The sequence below is a fragment of the Drosophila sulfurigaster genome, chromosome X (genome assembly GCF_023558435.1).
Source record: "Drosophila sulfurigaster albostrigata strain 15112-1811.04 chromosome X, ASM2355843v2, whole genome shotgun sequence".
NCBI lineage: Eukaryota > Metazoa > Arthropoda > Insecta > Diptera > Drosophilidae > Drosophila > Drosophila sulfurigaster.
Window position 1 is genome coordinate 8,587,774 of NC_084885.1, and position 23,000 is coordinate 8,610,773.

Sequence of the window (23,000 nt, forward strand, 5' to 3'; positions counted from 1 at the left end):
AATTTCTTTCTGTCATGATGCTGCTTGCTAATAAATTATGTTCGCCTGGAATTTCGAATGATCATTTTGCTCTAAAGAGCCAAAGTCAGCCGGTGAAGTACCAGGCGATCATAGGTCAACAGCAAGCAGAAATACAAAAAAGTCACTTTGCAGCACCTTCAAAGTATACTAAGAAATATTTTATTTTAGATGTGACCAAAAAGTAACCGTTAAAATTAAAAAAAAAAATTCTCATGATTTTACTTGCTGTTGAATTATGTTGGCCTGGTATATCAAATGAAAATTTGGCAGTTAAGAAGCTTGTCGCGGCGACTTCAAGTGGCTCTAAAAGCCAAAGTCAGCCAGTGAAGTACCAGGCGAACATAAGTCAGCAGCAAGCAGAAATACAGCAACTCACTTTGGAGCACCTTAAAAGTATGCTAAGAAATATTTTATTTTAGATGCGGCCAGTTTAAAATTTTCAAGTAACCGTCAAAATTTGAAAAAAAATGCTCATGATTTTACTTGCTGTTGAATTATGTTGGCCTGGTATTACAAATGATTTTTTTGACACTTGAGCTTGTCACCGCGGCGACTTCAGTGGCTTTAAAGTGCTAAAGTCAGCTGGTGAAATACCAGGCAAACAGAAATCAGCAGCAAGCAAATGCTCAGCAAATTTGGTGTCCCCTCAAAGTATGCCACAAAAATTTAATTTTCGGGTGTGGCCCTAGCGCACCAATTTTAAATTTGAAATGCTTTCAATAACCAATAAAAAAACAAATTCGTTAAAATTTGAAAATAATTTTTATTTATAATTTTACTTGCTGCTATATTTTACGACTATTTAAGCAAATTAAAAAAATATATTATATATTTATATACACATGAATACATTTTAAGGATAACAAATATTTTATATAAATATGTACATAGATTAATTAATAAATTGAAAATGTGGCAACTAATGAAAAGTACTGTAAAGAAGCTAATTAGTCGATTCAATCGACTTGGGGATTGCAATCGCCGCTGACCATCGAAGCGTGTCCTTTGGCTACTCATAAAGATGCCTGCCAGCGATAGGCGACGTCGCCTCGCGTCCAGTGTGGTTAGAACACGATGAGTGGCGACATTGGCCAGTTGCTGCACAGTCATTTGCGCTTCTACCAGCTGCTAGGATTGCATGGACTGCCGCTGCCTGGTGATGGATGGCCTGAGAACAGGGCGAAATGGTTTCGCCTGTTCGCTGGTTGCCTGATGATCGGCTTCACGGCGTTGACTGTGGTGTGTTTGACCAGCTCGGATGTGTTTCTCTACCAAGGCGATTCCTTTGGCTGGTTCAACGATATACTCAAATACGGATTCGCCGAGATCGCCGTGTTCAGCATCTATGCGGAGACAATTTGGCATCCACGGCCACTGGCACGCTTTTGGCAATTGTATGCTACTCTTGCTCCACAGCCGGCGTCAACGTTGCGCCTACAGGTGCGTCAGCATTGGCGTTTCCTGGTCACCTTGTATGGCACGCTGTCGCTGGAGGGTCTGCTCGTGTGCAGTTTGGCCAGCATGCAGGTGATGAGCCGGCATATTGTACTCTTCTGGAGCACCTTTCAGCCCTTTGTGCTCATCGTGCATCTGCGGAACACACAGTTTGTTCTCCATCTGGAACTGTTGCGACAGCAGCTGCTGCAGCTGGAGCATGAGCTGGCCCTGCTCGCCGAGTACTCGACGTTTGCCAGTGATGTGGCCAGTTTCACTGGCTTCGAGGAGTATCTGCGACGTCGTGTTCGCCACAAGCAATTGATCTATGGTCGCATCTATGAGCTGGCCAATTGTTTTCTGGTTGCCTTCAGGTATTCTGTTCTCACCGTCCTGTTGATGATCTATGTGCGTATCGCTGTCGATTGCTATTTTATGTACTACACGCTCTACAACAAGATCAACATTATTGGTAAGTGAATCATCTGATTGAGCAACTATCTTATCTATTCCTCTTTCGCTTAAGACTATTATCTACTGCTGCCGGCTGTACTGGAGATTCCAGCATTTATTTACGTCTCGCAGAGCTGCATGCAACTCATGCCTCGCATTGCCCATCAGCTGCACAGCATTGTGATCACGTCGCCAGCTGTTTCGCTGCAGATCCAGAACTTTTCGCTACAGTTGCTCCATCAGGGTGTACGCATCGATTGCCTGGGCATCACTGTTCTCGACAGCTATCTGTTGACACGCGTGAGTTATCAATGTAATCTTCCACCTTCTGGACAGCAGTTAATCTTTCTCTCTCTTTCTCCAATCGTAGAGTGTCACCGCCATTTGTACATACATGATTTTTACGGTGCAACTGATGCCCAAGTTGAGTGGCACCTATTGGTAGATGGAACAACAAAGTGATTACGACTCTGAGGTCAAGTCAAGTATTTAATATTAAAGCTATATTGTTATCGTTATTGTTATCCTTTAAAATTATATCAATATAATGCCTTAAAACGAGATTTTCGGGGGCAGGGAGGAGGGGATATACAATAAGCAATCATCTGCTTCATCTGTAGGAAGCATTGGGAACACGAGGCGGGAGGTGGAGCATGTTGTTTGGGGGGGTTTTGTGGTTTGTTATGCAGATAGTTCATTTCGTATTTACACGTCTTGTATAGTGTTGGACGGGCTCTCTCTCTCTTTCTCATCTAGGGATGCAGCGGGATTATCTAGTAACTAAACATCACCATCGTGGTCATCATTATCATCGTCGGACAGCCTACTAACCAAAAAAAAACTCTGCATCTCTCCATTGCCATCTATCTTAAAGTACGATTGCAATTAAGTGCGTATATATATATATCTGTATCTGTAGTTGTATCTGCATCTCCATTTGCATCTTTATCGGTTTATCTTTATGTGGTGTATGTAGTTTTTTGTGTGCACGCGATTCGAGTGATTTCTCTTGCTTAATCGTACTCATGACTCGACTCTCGTTTCGCAATCAACAGATTCTCACGCTCATCGTCGTTGCCCTCGATAATTGTAATTGTATTGGAATGCGCCGAACGATTCAATGGCTTCACACGATGCACCGTCTCGGTGAGTCCCGATTCGGTTAAGACTTCCACCTCATCATCGTCATCCTCATCGGGCACGGTGAAATATGGATGCGATGATACGGGACGGAATTTGTAGCCGGTGAGCACAAAGAACACATATGTCGCCCACTCTCTGAACATCTCATCGAGCCAGGCATACTGAAAGACGACGGTCATCTGCAGCAAATACACAATGATGCGGGTGAAGTAAATGTAACAGATGATCATCAAATAGAATTGCCGGAATAGCTTTAGTTTGCGCAGATTAATGGCAGCCTTGCCATCGGTGGCAGATGCTTCATGCAGATGCCGTATGGACCAAACAATAGGCAGCAGTATGGCAAAGCAGCACAGCAGATCCACAAAGAAGAAAATCTTGTACCAGGTGCGAAACTCGGCATCGCTCTGATCCGACTCATCCGTTATGATTTGTGCCACATTCGCCAGCACCTAAAGAAAAAGAGGTTTATTCAGTCATATCACAGTATAGTGTTGGGGGCCTTCCAAACCTGCAGGGGAATGACAATCATAAAGATCTTCTTGTCCTTGTCGGAGAGTATGTGTTTAATGAATGTCCAGCCAGTGCCAATGAGCACAATGGTTATGAACAAGACGGCGCCCTTAAGCAAGTGTGCAATGTAGTAGAGTATGGCCCAGGTTTCCACATGCTCGCCGCGCTTCTCAATGAAATGATAGTTTATGGAATGGAACATCAATGACAACGACTTGAGGAAAACCAACACAGCCATCAAATAATGTATCTTATAAACGGTGTGCCTAATAAAAATATAAAGGGCATTAATTACATCTTCTCAGATAAAACAAATAAAGCACGCAAACTCACTTGCTCTTTTTCAGTATGAAGACCCAGAAGAGTCCGGACAAAAAGAAAAGCAGACTCATCATAAAGTATAAAGCCGGTAGCGGCATCTCGCCAGCCGACAAATAATTGCCGTTATTGTTCTCCTCAATGTCCACCTGCAAGAAAATATTTAGAAAATGCTCAACTCATAGACTTTGCTAACTTGCATTGAACGAGAGCTTCTTCGGATTGTCGTAGTTGGGACAAGCGTGGAAATACAAATTGTACAAGCCCTCGTCATGCGGCGTCGCCACAAACATGGAAAAGTTAAAGCTATAATAGTTGATGTTGTCCTCGGTTAGCTTAACCAGCGGCAGACTGAAATTATTGCACAAATCGTTCTGGGATTGGCGATACGAGTTCGACTCGTAGAAATTCGACGCGGATCCCGGTGAATTGTCCACGGGCAGTGCCGGCTCCACCTCAGCGTCGTTGCTAAGCTTGCTATTGCTATTGCTGTTGCTGTTACTTGACGTGGCAGCAGCAGCAATCGATGCTGGCGGCGCCGGAGCAGCTTCAGCAGCCACTTCAGAGTCCGCTGCTAGCACACCGCTGGCTATGGCCGCAGGCGGCAAAGCGGCAGCGGGAACTGCATCAGCTGTGGCTGGTGATGATGATGCCTTTGGCTGTATTGGCGCATCCTTTACCACATCCTTCGGCGCCAGCGCAATTGATGGTGTGGGCTCCTCTGACTTCAGCTTGGCAGCGCCTTCAATCTTGCCCGCTACAATAGGTGAAGACAGTTTCTGCGGTGATTGCTCTTCGTCGGGCTTAAAAGGTTTCTCCTCCGAATTATCATCGAGATCATCTACCGCCTCCTCGGAATCAATGGGCATGACAGCGCGTCGCACACGCGGCTGCGTAAAGAGTGCTGTGTCGCTAACCTTGCCCACATGCGAGTTGCGTTTGCGGCGATACGCGACATTTTTGTAGACATGCATGTTGACCCACTCTGGGGAGCAATGAACCCGCACCCTGAAAGCAAAGTATATGAATGACTAAAACAATCATCATCTATGGAATAGAGTTAAAACTTACTTCAACTCTACGAGATCGAGCACAAAGAAGAGTATGGGACCGCTGTTCTGATTGTTAGGTGGCTCCTCCAAAATGCATTTGGTTTGATGCGAGTCCAGATACGGATTCAACTGATCAATAGTTGTTTTGTCCAGTGACAGCCCAAACTGAAATTATGGTATAGGTCAAGCAATGTTATACTTCACAAATAAAGTGTTATATGGTTTATACTTACCAAACCCGACGTTGACTGATCGTCGGCAATTCTCAAGCGACTCAGCTGGACGTCCAAATGTCCGTTTGTGTAGAAACCAAATGTGCTCAGCGCAATATACGGTCGCATATCATTCTGCAAATAATTAGTTACATAGTATATGATAAGTTAATAGCGGACCGGCTACCGCAGCACTAAAAAAAACTGAGATAAAAATAAGAATAACAATACTTACGCGCACTTCCACGTGATGTTTGCGCGACAGGACAACATGGGGTGCCGTTAGCAGGGCTGCGATTAGTGCCACAAATATTGATTTAATATTTAATATGTGCGCTGACGCTAGCGCACTCATTTTGCCCACTGCTCTTGTTTATCTTTTGTTTCTCCTTTCTTTTCTTTACGTGTTGTTGTATTCTCGCCCGTGTGGCAACTTTTTTTTGCTTCCTTGAGCTGGCAAAACTTGCGTTATCGTGTTATTATTGATAGTATATAAAACTGATGTCGCTCTGGCTGTGGTCCGTGATTTCAATTAATTAATGCCTATTTGTTGCGGCTGCTTGCTGCCGTTGCTATTGTAATTGCAATTGTTAACACTTTGTGCTGATAACTTTTTTATTTGTGTGTTGGTTATAGTTAGAGGTGGAGAAACATCGATGGTAAAATCGATGCATCGATGTTTTTCAAATTGTTTAATACACCGATTTTTTTCGATGGGTTTCTGCAGCTGGATAATACTAATTAATTTATTATTAAAGTAAGTTACTATTCTATATGAATTCAGATATTTGCTTGTTAAAAAAGTGTTTTTGTTTTATTTACCGGGGTGTGACCACACTTTGAATATACCAAACTATCGATAATCGGCTACACTTCATTCGGTATATTAGAAATTCCAATAAAATGCATATTAAAAGGCGCATTATTTAAAACATTTGAAATAGCAAAATTTTAATTTCTTCACAAGTGATTATTTAAAATCAAATTATGTTATATATTTATGGTGCCTTATAAATTGAACTCACTAAAAAGGACAAACACAAGTGCATAAATAGCATATAAGAAAAATAGTATTCGAATTGTGCATCTTTGTTATTTTTGGTGCCCTCTATTCCATGTAACCGCTGTGAATGTTCCGACGCACATTGATATGATCCCGAGGTCGTGGCTTGAACTTTCCATCTCCCAAGGTGATCGAGACTGGCATTTTCTTGCCCCGAAATGTGCCAGCTTCGATTGCTGGCGCAGGCAACGGTTGCTTAGGAGTCTTCTTTCCTTTTACATCTTTTTTATTATTGACTTTCTCTTTGGCTAGATCCTCCTCATAATCCTTATCGGCATCCAACCATGCGATTTTCGTCGAATCATCCATATTCATGGGCCTCACTTGTGTAATAAGCGACAGAGCCAACGCCTTCTGCTTCTTCTGATAATATACGATCTCAAAACCAAGTGTAACCATTGCCATAATGAGGCCAAAGAGAGTGGCTATAAAAACGCCACCCAAACTTTCCAGGGTAATGCCCTCCTGATCCTCGGAGAGTGGACAGTCCTGGAGCTTAGATTGATTCCAGTATTTTGCACGAAGCTGCTCAAAAAATCGTTCCTTTTGCAGCTCCAAGATGGCATAGCTCAGCTCATCCTGTCAAACAAAAAGCATATACATATGTACATATACAGACGTCATTGAAAGTGAAAGACTTACGCCTAGATGGCTGCCCTGTTGGACGGCAACGGCGTACGGCTGTTCTGCAAACACTTCGCCCACCTCGGTGAGATTGCAATTCCTGGTTACCTCGTATTTAATCTCCGCCGAGTCATGAATGAACGCATAGTCCGCATTGCCATGCGCGTCCACATTGGCGAATCCCTCGCTGGCGTTTCTCACCGGCTTTGAGCTGTTGATGGACAACAGTATGTGTCCGTATTGCTCCTTGATCGGATAATCCCAGATGCGAAATTTACGAAAGTCTCGCGAAGCATTCAATGCCATCTCCTTCCACATGCGATACAACGTATCCTCAGCGAACTTCATATTCATGAAGTAATGATGCGTATCCGAACTCTCCACAACTGTGTAATTGATGCGCGACTGTCGTGCCAGCTGTTCTAAAGATTGGACCGGCGCCTGCATGCGTTCAACTGTAAGAAAAGCGGCCAGATTGGCGGTGAATGTGGCCAGCATTAAGACCACAAACAGCCAATACGCAGCGACCAGCAGACGTCCTGACACCGCCTTGGGTGCCTCGCCACCGCCTTGCGGCGTAAACGAGGTGAGGGCAAACCAAAAGCTTTCGCGAAGCGTAAACTCCCGACACTCGTAGGGATACGCTTCTCGATTGTTCCGTGAACTGTATGGCGAGTACTTGTCCATGAACCATATCATCAACGCAGTACCAATCAGCGCAGCCACAATGCTCACCCAAACCTCCACGCGCAACACCGTCATGAACTTGAACAACGATGTCTTCCGCATGGGTTTTCGCATTACTATCGAGATGCCGGTCTGCTCAAAGTACGGCGGCAAAAAGTCAACGACTTCTTCGCGTTCCGAGTACATTTTGAGAGCGGCCACAGCGAAATCCGTTTCGCCACTAATCAAATCCCCTATGACGCCATCCCATTCGCCCTGCTCATTACGCTCACCCATATGTCCCGTGACAGGCGCCACGATCTCATAGGCAAAGTTCAATTTCTCGGCCAGACGCGCTATGAAATCAATACAGTAACCTTCCCAGATAAGCGCTCCACTTCGTGTGCGCATTGGCTCATGGGTTTGGGGATGACGTCGTAAATAGCTCCAGGGCACACTTTCGGCAGTGCCGACGCGAAAGAAGCGGCGACTCGGACTGATTGTCTCATTGAGCAGACGCAGCTGACCCGCTGACCAAATGGCCAGATCTGTTTTGGCCTCATGTTCATTCGAATAGTAGCCAGCCGATATGTTTGCCACAAAGGTCAGTTCCTCTTCCTCTAGCATCTCCTGTTCATGTTGTGGCTGCTGTTGTTGTTGAATCCGCTGCGTGTTAAACTCGTCGCTGGATGGTGTAAATCCTATAAAGTTGCTCCAGTGCACATTTTCCATCCAAGGATTTTCCTCGTCCTCAGTTACCTCGGCGCTGGCATTGCAATCCATGTATACCGGCTGTGGGAACTTGTAGCTGACCTGCGCTGCATCAATCAGACTGCGGATGATGTCTAGCAGCAGACCCCGTTGCAGCTAAGGGAGAAAAGGTCAAGACAATGCTTTAACTACAATCTACCCATCTCATTCTCCGCGGAATATACAAATATTATACACTTTTCCCTATTCTATATCTTTTCACCGTTATCACGTTGTAACTGCCGGAGAAATTGTTTCCCCACCCGGACCTCCATTCAATTTCTTAGGGCTTCCGGTGATACAGTGAGCAAATTGCTTTAACTTCATTCTATCCCCTTATCCCTCATCTGCAAGGACATTCCATTTTTTGCCACACTCTCTCAGCCTGTCCCTTACGCTTCCATTCAACCCCTTCAGGACTTACAGTGAATCCACTGGTGCAGTAAATATCCCTCATCTGCATAGACCGACAGATGGCACGAGCGTTCAATGTGAAGCGCGTGGCAAACTCCACCTGACGTTTGTACTTAAACACCCGATCTCGAGTGTCCAGAAAAACTAGATGCCACTCAGCAGGACGTTGAAACAACTGACCCTTTTGCACCTGCAACGAGTGGGTTTAATCGACAGAGAACAAATCCCTCTTAAGAGCTTAATTAACTCACACGCTCGAAGATGCCATTCATTGAGGAGCCGCGAGCAAACATTGCATAATAAGTGGGCGGAGGACGCAGTAAGCTTAGGCGCTGCACAAAGTCCTCACTACTGCTGCTTGCATCCAGGATAAGAGTGCGAAAGGGATAACCATCGATCAGCTGCTGCATGGCCTCCGAGGTGTCGCGCGCGTTCTGAAAGATCATGGCCACATTGTTGGCACGCTTCTGACGCATAAAGTCGCCAAACATTTCGAGGAACGGCCGCATTATCCTGCCCACACGCACATACCCAATGCCATGTGTTCTCGCCAGCTGCTCACCTTCCGTCCAGCGACTGTAGCTCAGATCCACAATTACTGTGCTGCCTACGCTGTTCAATATATCGCAAACTGGTCGCAGAAAGAAGATATTATAACTGTGGGAGGAGGAAATGCCCTTACTACTCACAGTTGTCCATGTCCTGACCATCATCGGTGTGCGTCAGCTGCATAATCGCATCTACAATGCCAGTGCCTACCTGAAGTGTCTCCAGCTCCTTAAGCACCACCGCAATGTCTGCCTCGAATTCCGCCCGCTGCACGGGCTCAATCCAGAAAACTAGCAACAAGATGAGGGAGACTGCAGCAGCTCTTTTTCTTGTTCTTAATCATTAATCGAACTTACTTATCTTCAAGTCATCACCGCTAGTCAGGCTTAATTCTAATCCGATTGTCAGAGTTAGGCAGAGCCAGATCCTTTGGCTACGGATCACGTTCATTTCGTCCGTTCTCCCCGAAAGTTCACAACAAATTGGCTCCAAATTGCAGCAGTTATGCGATGTGACAGGCAACTGGTTCGTCCATCCATTCGTGCATTTAATTGGCCATAATTTAATGCCCATCGATTGATTGCTCAACCAGGGACAATATGCATTATTAACTAGCTCCGATTGTCAAATCCGCATTCAAATTCATATTCCCAATGCAAGTCCCCGCCACTAGATATCCTATATGCAGGTTAAAGATACAAGAAAAATCCTTTCCTTTCTTTTTCCGCACTCTTACAACTATTATTTTTAGTTTTAATATCTTAACTACAAGATACCCCAATTGCGTATCAAAAATTTGTGGAGTATCAAATACAAACGTATAATTTATAAATAGAAAACAAAGAAAAAAGATTCATCAGGTTTAGTCGTAAACAAAATCATATAATTTTTCTTTTATATACCAAGCAATCTGACGTATTACCGGAATATGCTTAACGAGTGGGTAATACTTAATACTTATGTACAGTTTAAATATCTATAATTTATATATGTTTTTTAATATTTACATATATATTGTATAGTAATATTTGATTCGAAAACCAAACTCTCCCTCAGGATCAGTTCTTTGGTTTTTATTTTTATTTTTTATGTTTATAGCCGATAGATAAATATTAAACTTAAGCTTTAACGAACGTACCTATATACGTTTATTATTACAGTAAGTAAACCTACGACATATTGTTAATCAAGAATCTCTTTTAAATCAAAAAAAAAAAAAAATAATTATAATAATAAACATAAGAGACTATTTCATAATTGATAAAGATAAACATAACTGGTTTCATTTCATCGAGTAATTTGTTTTGTGTTGTAGATATTTTTCTTTTAGGTGCCATGAAGATGGGAAAGTATCGATTCGATATCTTCGATCTGTACACCGGCATCATGCGGCTCCTGATCCTCGCCAGAGTTTGGTTTTATCGGCGCATTGCTGTTGGGAAAAATTTGAAATTTTATATTTGTGCTTGATAATGTGCCACCAGCTAGAGTGAGACAACAATATATGCTGCTTCTCTTTCTATTCGTGTCTGCTTTATCTGAATCTACTTCAATTCACACTTTATACTTACATCTTGGCCACCTCGAGATCGTTTTCATCGCGCTGCCCGCTCTCCGCTGCCTGTGAGTTGTTGCCCAGCGGCGTGGATGTCGCCACTGGCTTCACCTGCTTCTCATCCTTAGCCTCATCGCGATTAGTGGTTGCTCCTCCTTCTCCTGCACCTCCACCTCCGCCACTAGTATAGCGTACGATGCGTTTCTTGGGTATGTTACGAATGGCGGCAGCATTGGCAGCCGCATTGACTCCATTATCTTCGCCACCCTTGCCCGAGTGCTGATAGATGAGCTGTGGACTTGTCATGCGCACATTGTGCATCTCATTGTCGATCATAAGACGCATTTGATAGCTCTCAAAGTAGCTCGCTGGCTGGGGTTCCACAGGCTCTGTTGGTTTGCTGCCATTATCCGCGTATGAAAAACTGAACGTATTTTCCACATGACTGCTGCTTAAGCACATGTCCAGCTCATAGTCTGGGCTCGCTGCTGGCGCTGCCGTAGCCGCGGATGTAGAGGGCAATGTTTGGGGCTCTGGTGACTTTTGTGTGGTTTGCGCTTCGGCGAGAGTTGCCAACGGCTGCGACGGCTCCAGACGCGCTTCGGCACGTTTCTTGGCCGGCTTCTTGGTCACTTTGACATTGGTTAACGCCTTGGTTAGCTTAGGTGGCGGTTCCGGCGATGTTTCTTCTGGTCCAGGAGCTGTAAGTTGCGAAAGTTAGCCGAGTGTTAAAGTGATTGTAATTACCCAGTGACTTACTCTTATTGTCAATCAGTCGCGTGGAGCGTCGTGTGCAGCAGCGTGTGGGCTCCACGTTCGGCGCCTTCTTAGGTCGCCCACGACGCAGTGCTGCGCCCAACGCGGGGGCCGGCTGTGCTGCAATCTGAACGGCAACGCGTCCTACTTTTGGCTGATGTTGCTGCTGCTTCTTAGCACTGAGATTCAAGGCCATAAGCAGCGCTGGATCCAGATCGCTGCTGCAATTTGTCGATGGCTCATTCCCTGACTTGGCAATTGCTTCAGTTGGCTTTGGAATAGCAACCGCTGTTGTAGCTGAGCTGGTTGTTAATACTGTTGTTACGGCTGATGCACCCGTTGTAGCTGCTGTCTTCACGGTTGGCGGTGTTTCCTTTCGAGGAGACTTGCCATTGCTGGCCTTGCTCGACTGTGACGGTGGTTGTGACAACTTGGCGTTCTCGCGCATGTTGCTTAGCTTCTTGTTTACCTTGCGGACGCGCGGTTTGGGCGAGACTTGCTGCTTCACCTTGGCCTTGACACGCTCACGCACTTTGGCCAGTTCCTGACGACGCTGCTCCATTACCAGCTGCTGTTTTAGCTTATCCTCAGCAGCAGTCGGAGCTGGTGGAGGCGGAGGCGGCGGTGTTGGAGTTTTGGCTGCAGGCGGATTGACTGGCGGAGGTGGAGCCGACGGTGGTGGTGATGGAGGCGGAGGTGGCTTCACTGCTGCAGTTGGCAATTCCGGAGGCGGCGGCGGAGGTAGAGGAGGATTAACTGGTTTCGTTTTGGGTGCTGGCGGTGCCATCTCCCCGCTAGTATTTGCATCCTTGGTCGCATCCTTGCTGGGTGTCAGCCAATTGCGCAACGGGTAGCGCACCTCGCCATCCTGGCTGACCAGCTGCTGCGGCTCATTGTCGATGGCGAGCGGCGGTTCAGTTGCCGCCGCTGCAGCCGCCTTTAGCCATTCCTCATCCTCGGTGCTGCTAATGTCCGACAGATTCTCCATATCCAGCAGCTGCATTGTTTTCGCCGTGGGCAACGCAACACCGCCAGGCGCCACCTGACTTGCCGCACGTCTGGATGTGGCCGAGGTGACCGAGGAGTTGCTGCTGCTGTCGGTGCTGCTGCCGCTGCCACTGCTCGACGAACTGGAGCTGCTGGAGGAGTAAGTGGAGCTGCTGGCACACGAACTGCTGCTAGAATTATCGACCACAGCATCGGGCAAACCCGATACGAGCTTATAATGCGGACCTGGCTCCGCGACATTATCGGGCAAAGCGGCGACGGCTCCCTCAGCGCTGTCCACGGCCTCGGTACCAAAGGAACGCACACGACGCAGCACCGTCGGCTCCACGGGCAAACGCTCGGCATGCAGCTCAAAGGCGGACACGGCTGAAACCTTGATCGGTTCGGGTGCAATTATAGTTGTTGCTGGCGATGCTCTGGCCGGTTGCAGGGCACATTGGGCATTCGTATCCGTGTGCTCGGCCTCATCGGGACGATAGTAGGAGCTGCCCGAGGAATAATCCGTTTTGGCTGTGCTGTGCGGTGTGCCCAGGGAGTGGCCAAATGGTGTTGCCCCCGACAGCCGGGTGCCCGGCGTTATGGCCGTCAGCATGGGTGTGTCCAGTATGCTCTTGGTGTCGCTGCCAAACAGAAACGAAGTGCTCGGCAACAGCTTGGCGTAGGGTGTGTCCAGCGTGGGTGGCAGGAGCAGAGCGGCGGGTCCGGGTGTCGGCGGCACACCGTCATCCGACTGCGATAGCAGCATCTTGAATGGAGTCTCCAGCAGCATCTCCATGCTCGAAGGCACTTGATCCACTGTCGCTATTGCTATCGTTGCTGTTGCCGTTGTAGTTGTTTTTGTTGTTGTTGTAACCTGCTTGGCTGTCTTCTCCGGCAGCTGCTCCTTCTCGGTTTTCAGCTGCTTCGCTGGTTCTTCGATAATTGACACTTTATGCGCATTTTTCTCCCCCTGCAGCTGTTGCTTGTCTTGCTCCTCACGGTTCGCTTCCTTCGGCGGCTCTTTGCTTTCCACTATTTTCTTTGTTTTCTGCGGTGTCGTTATCTTGATCGTTGTTGTTGCCTTCCCAACTGTCTGTCCCGCCTGCAGCTTCTTCTTCTTGGCACTGAGCGGCACCTTGAGTTTCTTTTGCTTAGGCGCCAGCGGCGTGCCACCGCCTCCAGCTTTCTTCTTGCCCGCTGCGGTGCGACGTCGCGTGCGTTGCGGTCCCTTGAACTGCTCCTGACGCTTGGCATTGATCTCGCGTAGCCGCTGCTCTAGATCGGTGCTGGTGCCGTGCATTTGACGTTGCCAGGCGGCCATCAGATCCGTCTGGTCGTCGTCGTCCTCCTCCTCGACATGCTGGCTGCCTCTTTGATTCTCCTTGCTGTCGTCCAGCGATGTGCCCACATCAGGCTGCTCCTGTTGCTCCAGTTTCACATCCAGTTGCTGTGGCTGCTGTTGTTGTTCCTTCTGTTGTTGCTGCGTCTCTTCAGGTAAAGTTGACTGGGAAATAATGCGCTTGCAAGCCTTGACTGCCGCACGACGCTTTTGCTTACGCTTCGGCGTAGCTGTGCTGCCTTTCGTCTGCTTCGCAGCAACTACAACAGCTTTAATCACCGTTTGATTGCTGCCCTCCTCCATGGCAAACAAGGGCGGCAAGCAACTGTTGCCGCTCTCATTGGCGCTCACATCGGCCGAGGTGCTCGGCTTGCTGTGCGTGGGACTGCTGCCAAAGCTGGGTAGGATCTCAACGCTCTTAATGTGCACCGGCTTCTCCTCCGGTGCTTGCTTTGCTAGCTCAGGCTGTTGCTCTGTCTGCACCGGCTGCGACTGTTGCTGCTGTTCGCGCAACGCCTTCAGCTGCTCGCGACGCTGCAGCTGCTGCTGCTGAAGCTGGGCGCGACGTGTGGAGACGGGCGTCTGCTGCATCGCATGCGTAATTGCCTTGGGTGAAAAGTTGAGGGTGCGCACATGCGAAGTGCGTTTCCTGGGCGTCGACAAACTGCGGAATGCCTTCACATTCACAATGCCTGCCGTCGAAGGCGTCGCACGCTCCAGCACCACACGCGACGAGTCCAACGAGGCAGGCGGGATCCCATTCGCATTCGCTGGCGCCGCTTTGCGTTCCACAGATTTGTGTACAGCTGCGGCTGCTGCTGTGGCTGCAGCTGTTGATGGCGGCGGCGGTTGAGGCTCCTCCTCAATCAATTGCACGGGCGGCTCAACAGCAGCTGGCGGCAGTGACTGATGCGACGATGACTGCTTCACAGCACTGTTAATTATTATCGAACTGGGCAGTTGACTGGCCGTCACAGTAATTGGTTCGGTTAGTGGAATTTCAAAGACATCAGAGCGCAGCTGTTGAGCCAACCATTCGTTGTTCACAAGCAGCGGCAGATGCGAGAAGATGCCATCGTTGGACGAGAAGATCATGGGAAATGTTAGCTGACCATTTGTGGTATCCACACACACTTGATTCGATGTCGTTTGGATCGTTCCACTCGCTGCTGCCTCACCATCTCCTCCTCCTCCTCCACCGCCGGCATCATTGTAATTGATGAGATTCTCGGTGGTGATGCTGAGATTAACTGAAGCTGCGCCAGTTGCCAGCTGCTGTTGCAGTTGTTGTTGCAGTTGCTGATGCTGATGCAGTTGTTGCTGCTGCTTTTGTACGCTCTCATTCGAATTGATCACAATCAACTTGGATATGCTGAAATTGGGATCCACCACCTGGTCTAGTGAGGTGTTCGTATTCAATTGTATCACCGCATTTCCATTGCCATTCCCATCTCCGCCCGCATTAGCCACCGCCGCCACCGCATTGCGTATGATAAGCGGTGTTTGCGGTGGCTCTGCTGCAGCCAGCTCTGGCGTCTCTAAAGTAGCTTCAGCCGGCTGCTGCTCGCCGACATTTGTTGGCGCCGGTGTGCCAACGACCTCTTGGAGCACACGGTCAAACGATGGATCCTTCTCGGTCGCTTCCAATATGTTCTTGACCAAATCATCAAGCACCGCCTCAGAGTTTATCGATTCCGGCGTAGGCGCATGCACGGTGACCGATTGTAACGCCACATTGATGTTCTCCAGCAGCTTCTGCTGGAAGTCCTCATTGGTCATGATGGCCTGCGTCAATTCCTGTCACAAAGAACAAAAAGTTAAACAGCAGTTTATAGAATATTTCAATAGCGAAAGCGATAAGCCTTAAGTTCATTTGATTACATTATTTGTGCAATATGATTTTATTCTAAACTACAAATCTGCAGTCCAAATATGTTTGTAAATTAGACATTTGAACAACTATGGTTAATAGTTGATTAATTGATTTTAGGCATTAAGTGGTAAGCAAGGATGTGGATGAGTTAAAATAGTGTAAAAAGGAGTTTACAGTCTAGTCTAACTTTCATTGCAAAAACTCTCACGAGCAAAAGACAAGACTAATTTGAAGTGCTCAAAAATTAATGAAGGTTGGTATTACAGTAGACAGTTTAAGTAGAGTAACTAAGTTATTAGTAAAGTTCAGTCGTGATACTAAGAGATTGCATAGTTGTTCAATTAGAAGATAACGACTCTCAAAAGTTTGAAAGACCACAAATAGTTTGAAATATATATAACCTAAGAGAACAATATTAGTGGTAACTATAGTGCAATGACATGTGTAATTACGGGCATAGCTTGTGGCATGGGCATCATGATCAATTCTGCCGAATCGTTGGTGCGGCTGGTGCCTGTGCGTGGCGTGGAATTATTCTTGGGTCCATGCCCGCTGCCATGGAAGGGCAAAGCTTCGTCGGCGCTACTCGCATCGCTGTTGCAGTTGTCGGTGTGATTGCTGCCGCTGCTGCTGCTATCGAGGGATTCATTGTCAGCGCTGTGCAAGCGATGTGAGCGCTCAATGCTGCAGTACAAATGTGGCGCCAGCAGACGTGGACGCTTGCTGTCGTAATGTGGCAGCTGTTGTTGTGACTCTTCATCCGTTTGGCCACGCCTAAATGAAAAAGACCTTTTCAATACATGACAGTCAGGAAAAACTAAGTAAAAAGTTTACATGCGACGACGCTTGCGTTTTTTGTTTGTGTTTGCTGTTGTGTTGTTGCGCCAGCTGTTATGCGATGTGTTCTTTTCCTGATGCAGCAGCTCACTGAGACGCTCAGAGAGTTTCATTTGCTGTAAACGCATTCGCCGCTCCAGGGGCAACTTGAGCATTGCATTCGTCACTGCAATAAATACGAAGAGAGAGAGAAAGGAGTTTAAGATTAGGCAAGCGCATCGCATCGATATTGTCAATCACAAAAACTTACCCAGCGTGTTGATCTTGACGTGCTCCCGTATCATCTCCTCGAGACCGCCATTGAGAAAGTTGTGCGGCAGCAAGCCTTGACGGAATGCATTGAACTCCTGCACCAGATGCGGCGATGTGCGGCATAGAGTTTGGGCCGCACGCTTAAGATTATTGTTGACCAAATAGCCTGCAATTGGAATGGTCATTAAGCGAGCGGATAGCGCGAAGTAAGGCGAGAGGAGAGACTCACCTAGGACCAGGCGCGCTATATCGGAATGCAGCACAATCGATTCCATTTTGTGTGGCTTGCTTTTTTCGCTATGCTCCAAAAATTTATTATTTGAAGTCTACTTGTGCTGCTCTTTAGTCACAACTGAGGCACATACTTCCCACACACTACGATACTACGATAACAGCAAATCCAAAACCAACTCAAACACAAAAAACAAAAAACCAAAAAAAATTTGTTTATTTGCTGTGTTGTTTCTTGCTGTATTTTTCTCTTTTTTTCAGTGTGCTTTTTGCTTCTCGTTTGTCTGTTTTGCTGCGGTTCTTTCTGAATCGGCTTCGATGCCGATGCCTCTCTTCACTCTTTTAGAATGCCGATACTGTTGTTTAATTTCCGTTCCTTACGCACGCACTTTCACTTGTAAATTGGCAACACGCTTATTGAGCTAATCGTTTTGTTTGTGGCGCACGGCTCGGTTTTATTATATTAATTGACAATCGACGGCATCCTGTCGCACTGTACGACAAACACAATATTAAAACACAACAGCATCTGTTTGCCGCCAAAATGTTAATTTTGCAGTGCTGCTATGCGGTGTAGAAAGTATCGATTATTTGTACTGCTGCTTTCGATATACTTTGTTTGTAATCGTACGATTAAAACTGTTAATCACTTGGAACTTTTAGTAACTGTAAGAAATCGAAAATTAAACGCAAAATAACTGATATTTTATTTGATTGCTTATCAATTTAATTGTCGTATGAAATAACTCATAGCTATTTATTAATTTCGGTAACTATTCAAAAACTCCACAGCAGCACAGGCAAAACACTATCACTGAGATCTGGTCACATTGTAATTTTGCACATATTGTTGTTTAAATGGCTGCGAAAACAATTGCTGCCGACAAAACGGGGGACTGTCAAGAACCGCAGGAAAAATCACACAAAGCGGATGCGACGACCCATGAACATGAACCGGTGGCAAGTGGCGACCAAGCGGACGTTACCGACACATCGCCAGGGGGCATTAAAAGCGAAACAGGAGGCGGTCGCAAACGTAAGCGACATTTGTTTAATTCGATTCGAACGCAAATGGAGTTTTATTTTGGCGACGCCAATTTGAGCAAGGACCGTTTCCTGCGACGTTACGTGGAGCAGGATCCATGTAAGTACGTTCCAATGTATCCATAGTGTGCTTTATTGAAATTCGGTTTCTTATTAGATGTGCCGCTTGACATATTTCTTACATTCAACAAGATCAAAACACTCACCCAAGATGTGCAACAAATATCGCGTTCGCTGTCCAACTCACAGCTGCTGGAGCTGGACAAGAGTGGACTAAAAGTGCGTCGCAAGACGGCGCTGCCCGTGCAACGGGATGTCAACGATAAAACGCTTTATGTGGAAGCCTTGCCACGCACAGCAACCCACGATTGGCTCAAAGAAGTCTTTAGTCGATATGGTGCCGTTGCTTATGTATCGCTGCCGCATTATCCGGGCACTCGCAAGATCAAGGAGTTTGCCTTTATTGAGTTCGAGAAGAGCTCGGCCGTGGAGAAGGCGGTGAAAGCATTTGCCCAGGTGCAAGGTGTGCTGTCCGTGGAGCACACAGATCCCGCTGATTTGGCCAGCATTCGTTCGTTTCAACAGCAACAACAGCAAAAGTCAGGTGCAGATGTCTCTGATGCAGCAGCAGCAGCTGCTTGTGCAGAGATAACTCTGAAGCGGGAATGCGACAAAGAAGAAGCCCATGATGGAGCCGTGTCCGCCAAGCGTGTGAAGCTGGAGGCACCGCAGGAGCAAAGCGATCAAACTGCTGGCTTGGAAAGCACAGATGCCGAAATGTCGCAACAAAGCGAAACCGATGACAATCCCGAGGATGCTGGTGATGATCGTGCTGGCAAAGAGAGCGGCGGCGGCAGCGATGCAAAGCAGACGCAGCATAAGCGACGTCGCAAGCAAAAGAAGAAACCGCTGCTGGACAAGCACAAGCCAAACATTGAGCCAAGCGCCATGGAGCTGAAGGTGCTGCCCAAGAGCAGCTGGTGCAGCATGCGCAATAAATATCTCAATCTGCAGCGACGCATCATCAGCGAGGCGAAGAGCAAACTGTGGCGCAGCGGTGGGGGTCAGCAGACGCATCTTGGCAAGAGCAACACAGCACTGCCTCAATTGCAGGCCCAACATCATCACCACCAGCAGCAGCAACAACAACAACAGCTAACCGAGATCAAGGGCAACAGTGTCGCTGGCTCGGGCGTGGTTGTCGCCGCTAACAGCAGCAGCGGTAGCGTCGGACATGAGGAAGGCGAACCGCTTAGCGATGCGGGTGATCACCACCACCATCATCATCACCATCATCATCATGCCGTTGCTGGAGGAGGCGACGTGCCAGTGCCTGCCAAACGCCGCAAGCGCAACAAGAACGCCGCTGGTGGTGTACATAAGATGAATATGAATTTCTATGGTGCCGGCGGCAGCGAAACGGATGACACCGCAAAGCTGCCAGCCAAGGCCGAGGAACGGGCGCCACTCTTCAAATACGAGCCGGGTCTGATAGTCGAGTGTGCACTGCATGAGCCATGCACCAATGTCAAGGATTTCAAGGCCGATATGCGACAATATGCGGACATCAAGTATGTGGACATCAAAGAGGGCGATCAGCTGGCGCATTTACGCATGTCCACCCCCGAAGCAGCCGATGAGTTGGCCCACAAGTTGAGCTGTGCTGAGATGCAGCTGAAGGTACTGCGTGGCCAGACGGAGCAGCAATATTGGCGCAAGATCGAGCAGGATCGCGAGGCGAAGCTGACGAAGAAGGTGCGTGTGCAGCAGAAGCGTGGACGCGAAAAGTTTGCCAAGCTGCTAGCCAAACACATCAAGTTCGACGATGCTGATGACGATGAGGTAGCCGCTAATACAACGGGAGGTCCAAATGGAGGAGCAGCTGCATCAGCAAGCAACAATCTATCCGCTGATGTCTAACAAAATAAATAAAGAGGAAGAAAACAAAGACTTCAAGTTGTTTTGTAGTACAACTATTTACAAAAACAGGCAACGAAAATAATGAACATTTTTCACTTTATTAAATGAACTAAACTAAAACAGTTTTAGAACATCATGTTTCTAAATTTCAAATCGAAATCAATCATTGAATATTTTGTTGTCTCCTAAATAAGAATTTGGGTTTAAAATATAGTAAATTACTATATATTGAGGGAAATTAGAAAAACAATAAAGTATCATTAGCATGAAATATAATAAAACTGATATTGATTATTGTTTCTAGAATTGTTTATTAATCAGCAGTTGATACATTTAACAGCTCTGTAAGTTAACATGCGCCGTTTCTGCTGTCCTGTAACTGTAATGTTAGAAGTTGAAGTGCTGTTGACATTTCTAGAACAACATTGGCAGCTCTTATGTTAATATTAAATTCCACTTTTCATTCACTTGCTTAAAATGATCACTTTGTGTGGTTTTATTATACATACATACATAAATATCTTGTGTAGCTATAGTTAGATTTATAGACAGTCTCAACTAATGTTTATATACAATCTTGGGTCTTATTCTAAATGTTATATACATACCTCCTCTCGTTTCACATTCCAATTGTTTACTCATAGATTTTGCCTAAATGTTAGTTCGTCATGCACGTAAACCTAAGCACTTAATCTAAATGTATAGTGAGCCATCGGCTGGCCCCAGATAATGCATGGATATGAGAAGCACATCAATGATGGTCCACACACCCAAGCCGCCAAAGCTAAACAGCTTGCCAATGCCTTCTTGCCAGTGTCCCAGATAGAAACGATCGGCACCAAAGCCGCCTAGCGTAAGACTGATCAAGAGCGCTGTGCTCCAGCGGTAGCCTTGCGTCCAATTGCAGCGTAGATTGCGGGTAAAAGAGCGATTTCCCAAGCAGAGGACATCCTGATGCACAGTGCAGTTGGTGCGATAATATTTTTCGGCTGCCGAATTGCAATTCGCATGCTGTTCGCAGTGCTGTTGCCACATTTCCGTCTGGTAGCAATAGCGACAGTTCATTTGCCGGTGGAAGGCGCGTTCGCCTTGGCATTGAACATTGCTGACAGCCTCGCAGCTGATGTTCACATCGCGGCCGTAAAGGCAATTGAAATTGTAGCTGCACCGTATGCACGGGAATTGCAACTGATCGCAAGGTGTCTCCTTATCCAGTGGGCACAACATGTTTGTAGTGCTGTTGCTAATGTTGTTACTGCTGCTATTGCCGTCGCCACTTGACTTGCTGGCCATGTTGGCCAACGCGGGCACAAACACTTCATTCTCATTATTGTTATTATTATTATTGTTGTTGTTGCCAGCATTGCTGTTGTCTTTGCGTTGATCGGTTTTGGCATCAGTCAGATCCATTTGATTGCCACCGCTGGCCGTTTCGCTGTTTCTAATGCCGGTCAGCACAAATATGATGATGAGCGCTATCGCAGAACGCATATTCACCACAATGCATTGTCGCTGTTGTCGCATTTTTTTTTATTTCTTTCTGCTTGTGAATTTTACTAATTGCAAAGCTGTATGTGTTGCGAATGCACTTGTTATTTTGTTATTATCGAATACGCTGTTATCGATAACCGACTGCAATTGCAGCAGTCAGGAATAAAAGCCCATAACAAAAACAAAATCGGGTTTTCAACGTTCGTAAGCTACGTAGAAATTCGAACTAAATTTTTTTGGTATATTTTTCAGCTCATTCGTGCGTTGTTATGGTATTTTTTCTATTGTACTGCTTCTTCACTTATTGAATAAAGAATAATTGCGCTTGGCGTCAATATAGATATTTTATAGAGGTGATTTCGAAACGAAGCTCATCACAGCAAAAATGCATTCAGGAGTTGCAACAAATCGTGACCACATTAACGGAACGTTGAATGTGAACGTGCGTCTGCATCGCAGCGGCACCAAATTCCCCGGCGCTTTTCCCCGGCTCAGCTGTCCACAGCCCATTGGCTGTTACAGTCTCAACGAATCGCGTCAATTCCAGGACTATGCCAGCAACGTTTCGTATCTTAATTTGCCGCATCGCACAGAATTCCCGCTGGATCTCAATGCGGGTATTGAGCGTGTGCAACGCAAGGGTGAAGCGGCACACAAATACAAAGACATTCATGACTTCTGCCGGTACATTTGCAATCATCAACAGGAGCTGTCCCGCCCATCTACAGACCAAAAGAAGGGTCCCAACTTATCTTATGATTTTGTGACCTTTCGCGGCATTCTGCGCCAAATTATGTGCACGCCATACGAGCGACGGAAGGACTACAGACTGATGGCAACACGTCTCAATGGCACCATCTACTTAGCCAAGGTGGAAACAGAGGCGGATCGCCTAGAACGCGAATCGATGACGAAGCAACAGTTGGACATGTGTTCGTGGGGCTTTAAGTTTGAACAATATTGTACCACAGAGGATCCAAAGATGCTGCCGGACACCACAAGCCCAGTGAATGAGGCCAAAGAGTTTGACTGCGTCTTCCACTTAACACTCAACGGATTGCAGTTGCTTTTTGCAGCCGAAATGGATGGCATTAAGAGCAATGGTATGCTGTAAGAGTTGCACATTTAAATCTTCTGCTTTGTGTAGCTAAGTTTAACGATTTCTTCTCTAGCGACATGAATGATCGGAAGCAGTTGGCAGCCGCTGAGTTTGTGGAGCTCAAGACATCAGCTCTTACAATGAATCGCCATCAGCAGCGCTCGTTTGATTCATTTAAGTCACTAAACTGGTGGTGTCAATCCTTTCTCGTTGGCATACGCACCATATTCGTTGGTCTAAGGGATGGAGAGGGTTTGACACATCGCATTGAGGAATGCGCCGTTGGTGAACTGCATCGCAATAAGCCTTGGAGTCCAGCTGCTGTTACCATATTTCTCTCGAACTTTCTGCACGAACTCAAATTGCTAATGGAGCATATCGACAATTCTGATGCAATTGTAATG

The 23,000-nt window shown here is 46.7% G+C and overlaps 7 protein-coding genes across 7 annotated transcripts; 3 read left to right on the plus strand and 4 right to left on the minus strand.

The window, feature by feature from the left end:
• Positions 1 to 981: 981 nt before the first annotated feature.
• LOC133848883 (gustatory receptor 8a) lies at positions 982 to 2,629 on the plus strand. The gene is made up of 3 exons (XM_062284615.1): positions 982 to 1,927; positions 1,982 to 2,208; positions 2,279 to 2,629. Exons 1-3 carry the CDS (start codon positions 1,096 to 1,098, stop codon positions 2,351 to 2,353), a joined length of 1,134 nt encoding a protein of 377 aa, XP_062140599.1. The 5' UTR covers positions 982 to 1,095; the 3' UTR covers positions 2,354 to 2,629.
• LOC133848868 (protein GPR107) lies at positions 2,378 to 5,870 on the minus strand. Its single transcript, XM_062284585.1, has 7 exons — positions 5,382 to 5,870; positions 5,168 to 5,281; positions 4,954 to 5,099; positions 4,083 to 4,890; positions 3,898 to 4,031; positions 3,563 to 3,830; positions 2,378 to 3,503 (listed from the first exon to the last, which is right to left on the minus strand). Exons 1-7 carry the CDS (start codon positions 5,499 to 5,501, stop codon positions 2,922 to 2,924), a joined length of 2,172 nt encoding a protein of 723 aa, XP_062140569.1. The 5' UTR covers positions 5,502 to 5,870; the 3' UTR covers positions 2,378 to 2,921.
• A 285-nt stretch (positions 5,871 to 6,155) lies between these two features.
• Positions 6,156 to 9,820, minus strand: LOC133848882 (uncharacterized). The gene is made up of 6 exons (XM_062284614.1): positions 9,569 to 9,820; positions 9,353 to 9,502; positions 8,915 to 9,294; positions 8,674 to 8,853; positions 6,852 to 8,366; positions 6,156 to 6,788 (listed from the first exon to the last, which is right to left on the minus strand). Exons 1-6 carry the CDS (start codon positions 9,783 to 9,785, stop codon positions 6,255 to 6,257), a joined length of 2,976 nt encoding a protein of 991 aa, XP_062140598.1. The 5' UTR covers positions 9,786 to 9,820; the 3' UTR covers positions 6,156 to 6,254.
• Positions 9,821 to 10,071: 251 nt separating this feature from the next.
• LOC133848861 (treacle protein) lies at positions 10,072 to 17,580 on the minus strand. The gene is made up of 7 exons (XM_062284573.1): positions 17,041 to 17,580; positions 16,810 to 16,977; positions 16,557 to 16,725; positions 16,175 to 16,496; positions 11,527 to 15,646; positions 10,784 to 11,468; positions 10,072 to 10,644 (listed from the first exon to the last, which is right to left on the minus strand). Exons 1-7 carry the CDS (start codon positions 17,084 to 17,086, stop codon positions 10,539 to 10,541), a joined length of 5,616 nt encoding a protein of 1,871 aa, XP_062140557.1. The 5' UTR covers positions 17,087 to 17,580; the 3' UTR covers positions 10,072 to 10,538.
• Positions 17,581 to 17,857: 277 nt separating this feature from the next.
• Positions 17,858 to 20,165, plus strand: LOC133848869 (la-related protein 7). The gene is made up of 2 exons (XM_062284586.1): positions 17,858 to 18,186; positions 18,244 to 20,165. The coding sequence occupies exons 1-2, from the start codon at positions 17,901 to 17,903 to the stop codon at positions 20,004 to 20,006; spliced, it is 2,049 nt and encodes a 682-aa protein (XP_062140570.1). The 5' UTR covers positions 17,858 to 17,900; the 3' UTR covers positions 20,007 to 20,165.
• Positions 20,166 to 20,297: 132 nt separating this feature from the next.
• LOC133848880 (TM2 domain-containing protein almondex) lies at positions 20,298 to 21,630 on the minus strand. The gene has a single exon (XM_062284612.1). It carries the CDS (start codon positions 21,528 to 21,530, stop codon positions 20,700 to 20,702), a length of 831 nt encoding a protein of 276 aa, XP_062140596.1. The 5' UTR covers positions 21,531 to 21,630; the 3' UTR covers positions 20,298 to 20,699.
• A 115-nt stretch (positions 21,631 to 21,745) lies between these two features.
• On the plus strand, positions 21,746 to 22,779 carry LOC133848881 (decapping nuclease DXO homolog). Its single transcript, XM_062284613.1, has 2 exons — positions 21,746 to 22,600; positions 22,670 to 22,779. The coding sequence occupies exons 1-2, from the start codon at positions 21,883 to 21,885 to the stop codon at positions 22,675 to 22,677; spliced, it is 726 nt and encodes a 241-aa protein (XP_062140597.1). The 5' UTR covers positions 21,746 to 21,882; the 3' UTR covers positions 22,678 to 22,779.
• Positions 22,780 to 23,000: the final 221 nt, after the last annotated feature.

Bases quoted from the DNA above. Each gene is read 5' to 3' on its own strand.
- LOC133848883 (XM_062284615.1), top strand. From the start codon at position 1,096: ATGAGTGGCGACATTGGCCAGTTGCTGCACAGTCATTTGCGCTTCTAC. The intron at 1,928-1,981 runs GTAAGTGAATCA...CTTTCGCTTAAG, and splicing joins CAACAAGATCAACATTATTG to ACTATTATCTACTGCTGCCG. The intron at 2,209-2,278 runs GTGAGTTATCAA...CTCCAATCGTAG, and splicing joins ACAGCTATCTGTTGACACGC to AGTGTCACCGCCATTTGTAC.
- LOC133848868 (XM_062284585.1), bottom strand. From the start codon at position 5,501: ATGAGTGCGCTAGCGTCAGCGCACATATTAAATATTAAATCAATATTT. The intron at 4,891-4,953 runs GTAAGTTTTAAC...CTTTGCTTTCAG, and splicing joins CTCGATCTCGTAGAGTTGAA to GGTGCGGGTTCATTGCTCCC. The intron at 4,032-4,082 runs GCAAGTTAGCAA...ATTTTCTTGCAG, and splicing joins CGAAGAAGCTCTCGTTCAAT to GTGGACATTGAGGAGAACAA.
- LOC133848882 (XM_062284614.1), bottom strand. From the start codon at position 9,785: ATGGGCATTAAATTATGGCCAATTAAATGCACGAATGGATGGACGAAC. The intron at 9,295-9,352 runs GTGAGTAGTAAG...TTCTGCGACCAG, and splicing joins TGGTCAGGACATGGACAACT to TTTGCGATATATTGAACAGC. The intron at 8,367-8,673 runs GTAAGTCCTGAA...TTTCTCCCTTAG, and splicing joins ACTGCACCAGTGGATTCACT to CTGCAACGGGGTCTGCTGCT.
- LOC133848861 (XM_062284573.1), bottom strand. From the start codon at position 17,086: ATGGAATCGATTGTGCTGCATTCCGATATAGCGCGCCTGGTCCTAG. The intron at 15,647-16,174 runs GTAATTACACAT...TCTTTGTGACAG, and splicing joins CCATGCCACAAGCTATGCCC to GAATTGACGCAGGCCATCAT. The intron at 10,645-10,783 runs GTAAGTATAAAG...TTTTCCCAACAG, and splicing joins GATCTCGAGGTGGCCAAGAT to CAATGCGCCGATAAAACCAA.
- LOC133848869 (XM_062284586.1), top strand. From the start codon at position 17,901: ATGGCTGCGAAAACAATTGCTGCCGACAAAACGGGGGACTGTCAAGAA. The intron at 18,187-18,243 runs GTAAGTACGTTC...GTTTCTTATTAG, and splicing joins TTACGTGGAGCAGGATCCAT to ATGTGCCGCTTGACATATTT.
- LOC133848880 (XM_062284612.1), bottom strand. From the start codon at position 21,530: ATGCGACAACAGCGACAATGCATTGTGGTGAATATGCGTTCTGCGATA.
- LOC133848881 (XM_062284613.1), top strand. From the start codon at position 21,883: ATGCATTCAGGAGTTGCAACAAATCGTGACCACATTAACGGAACGTTG.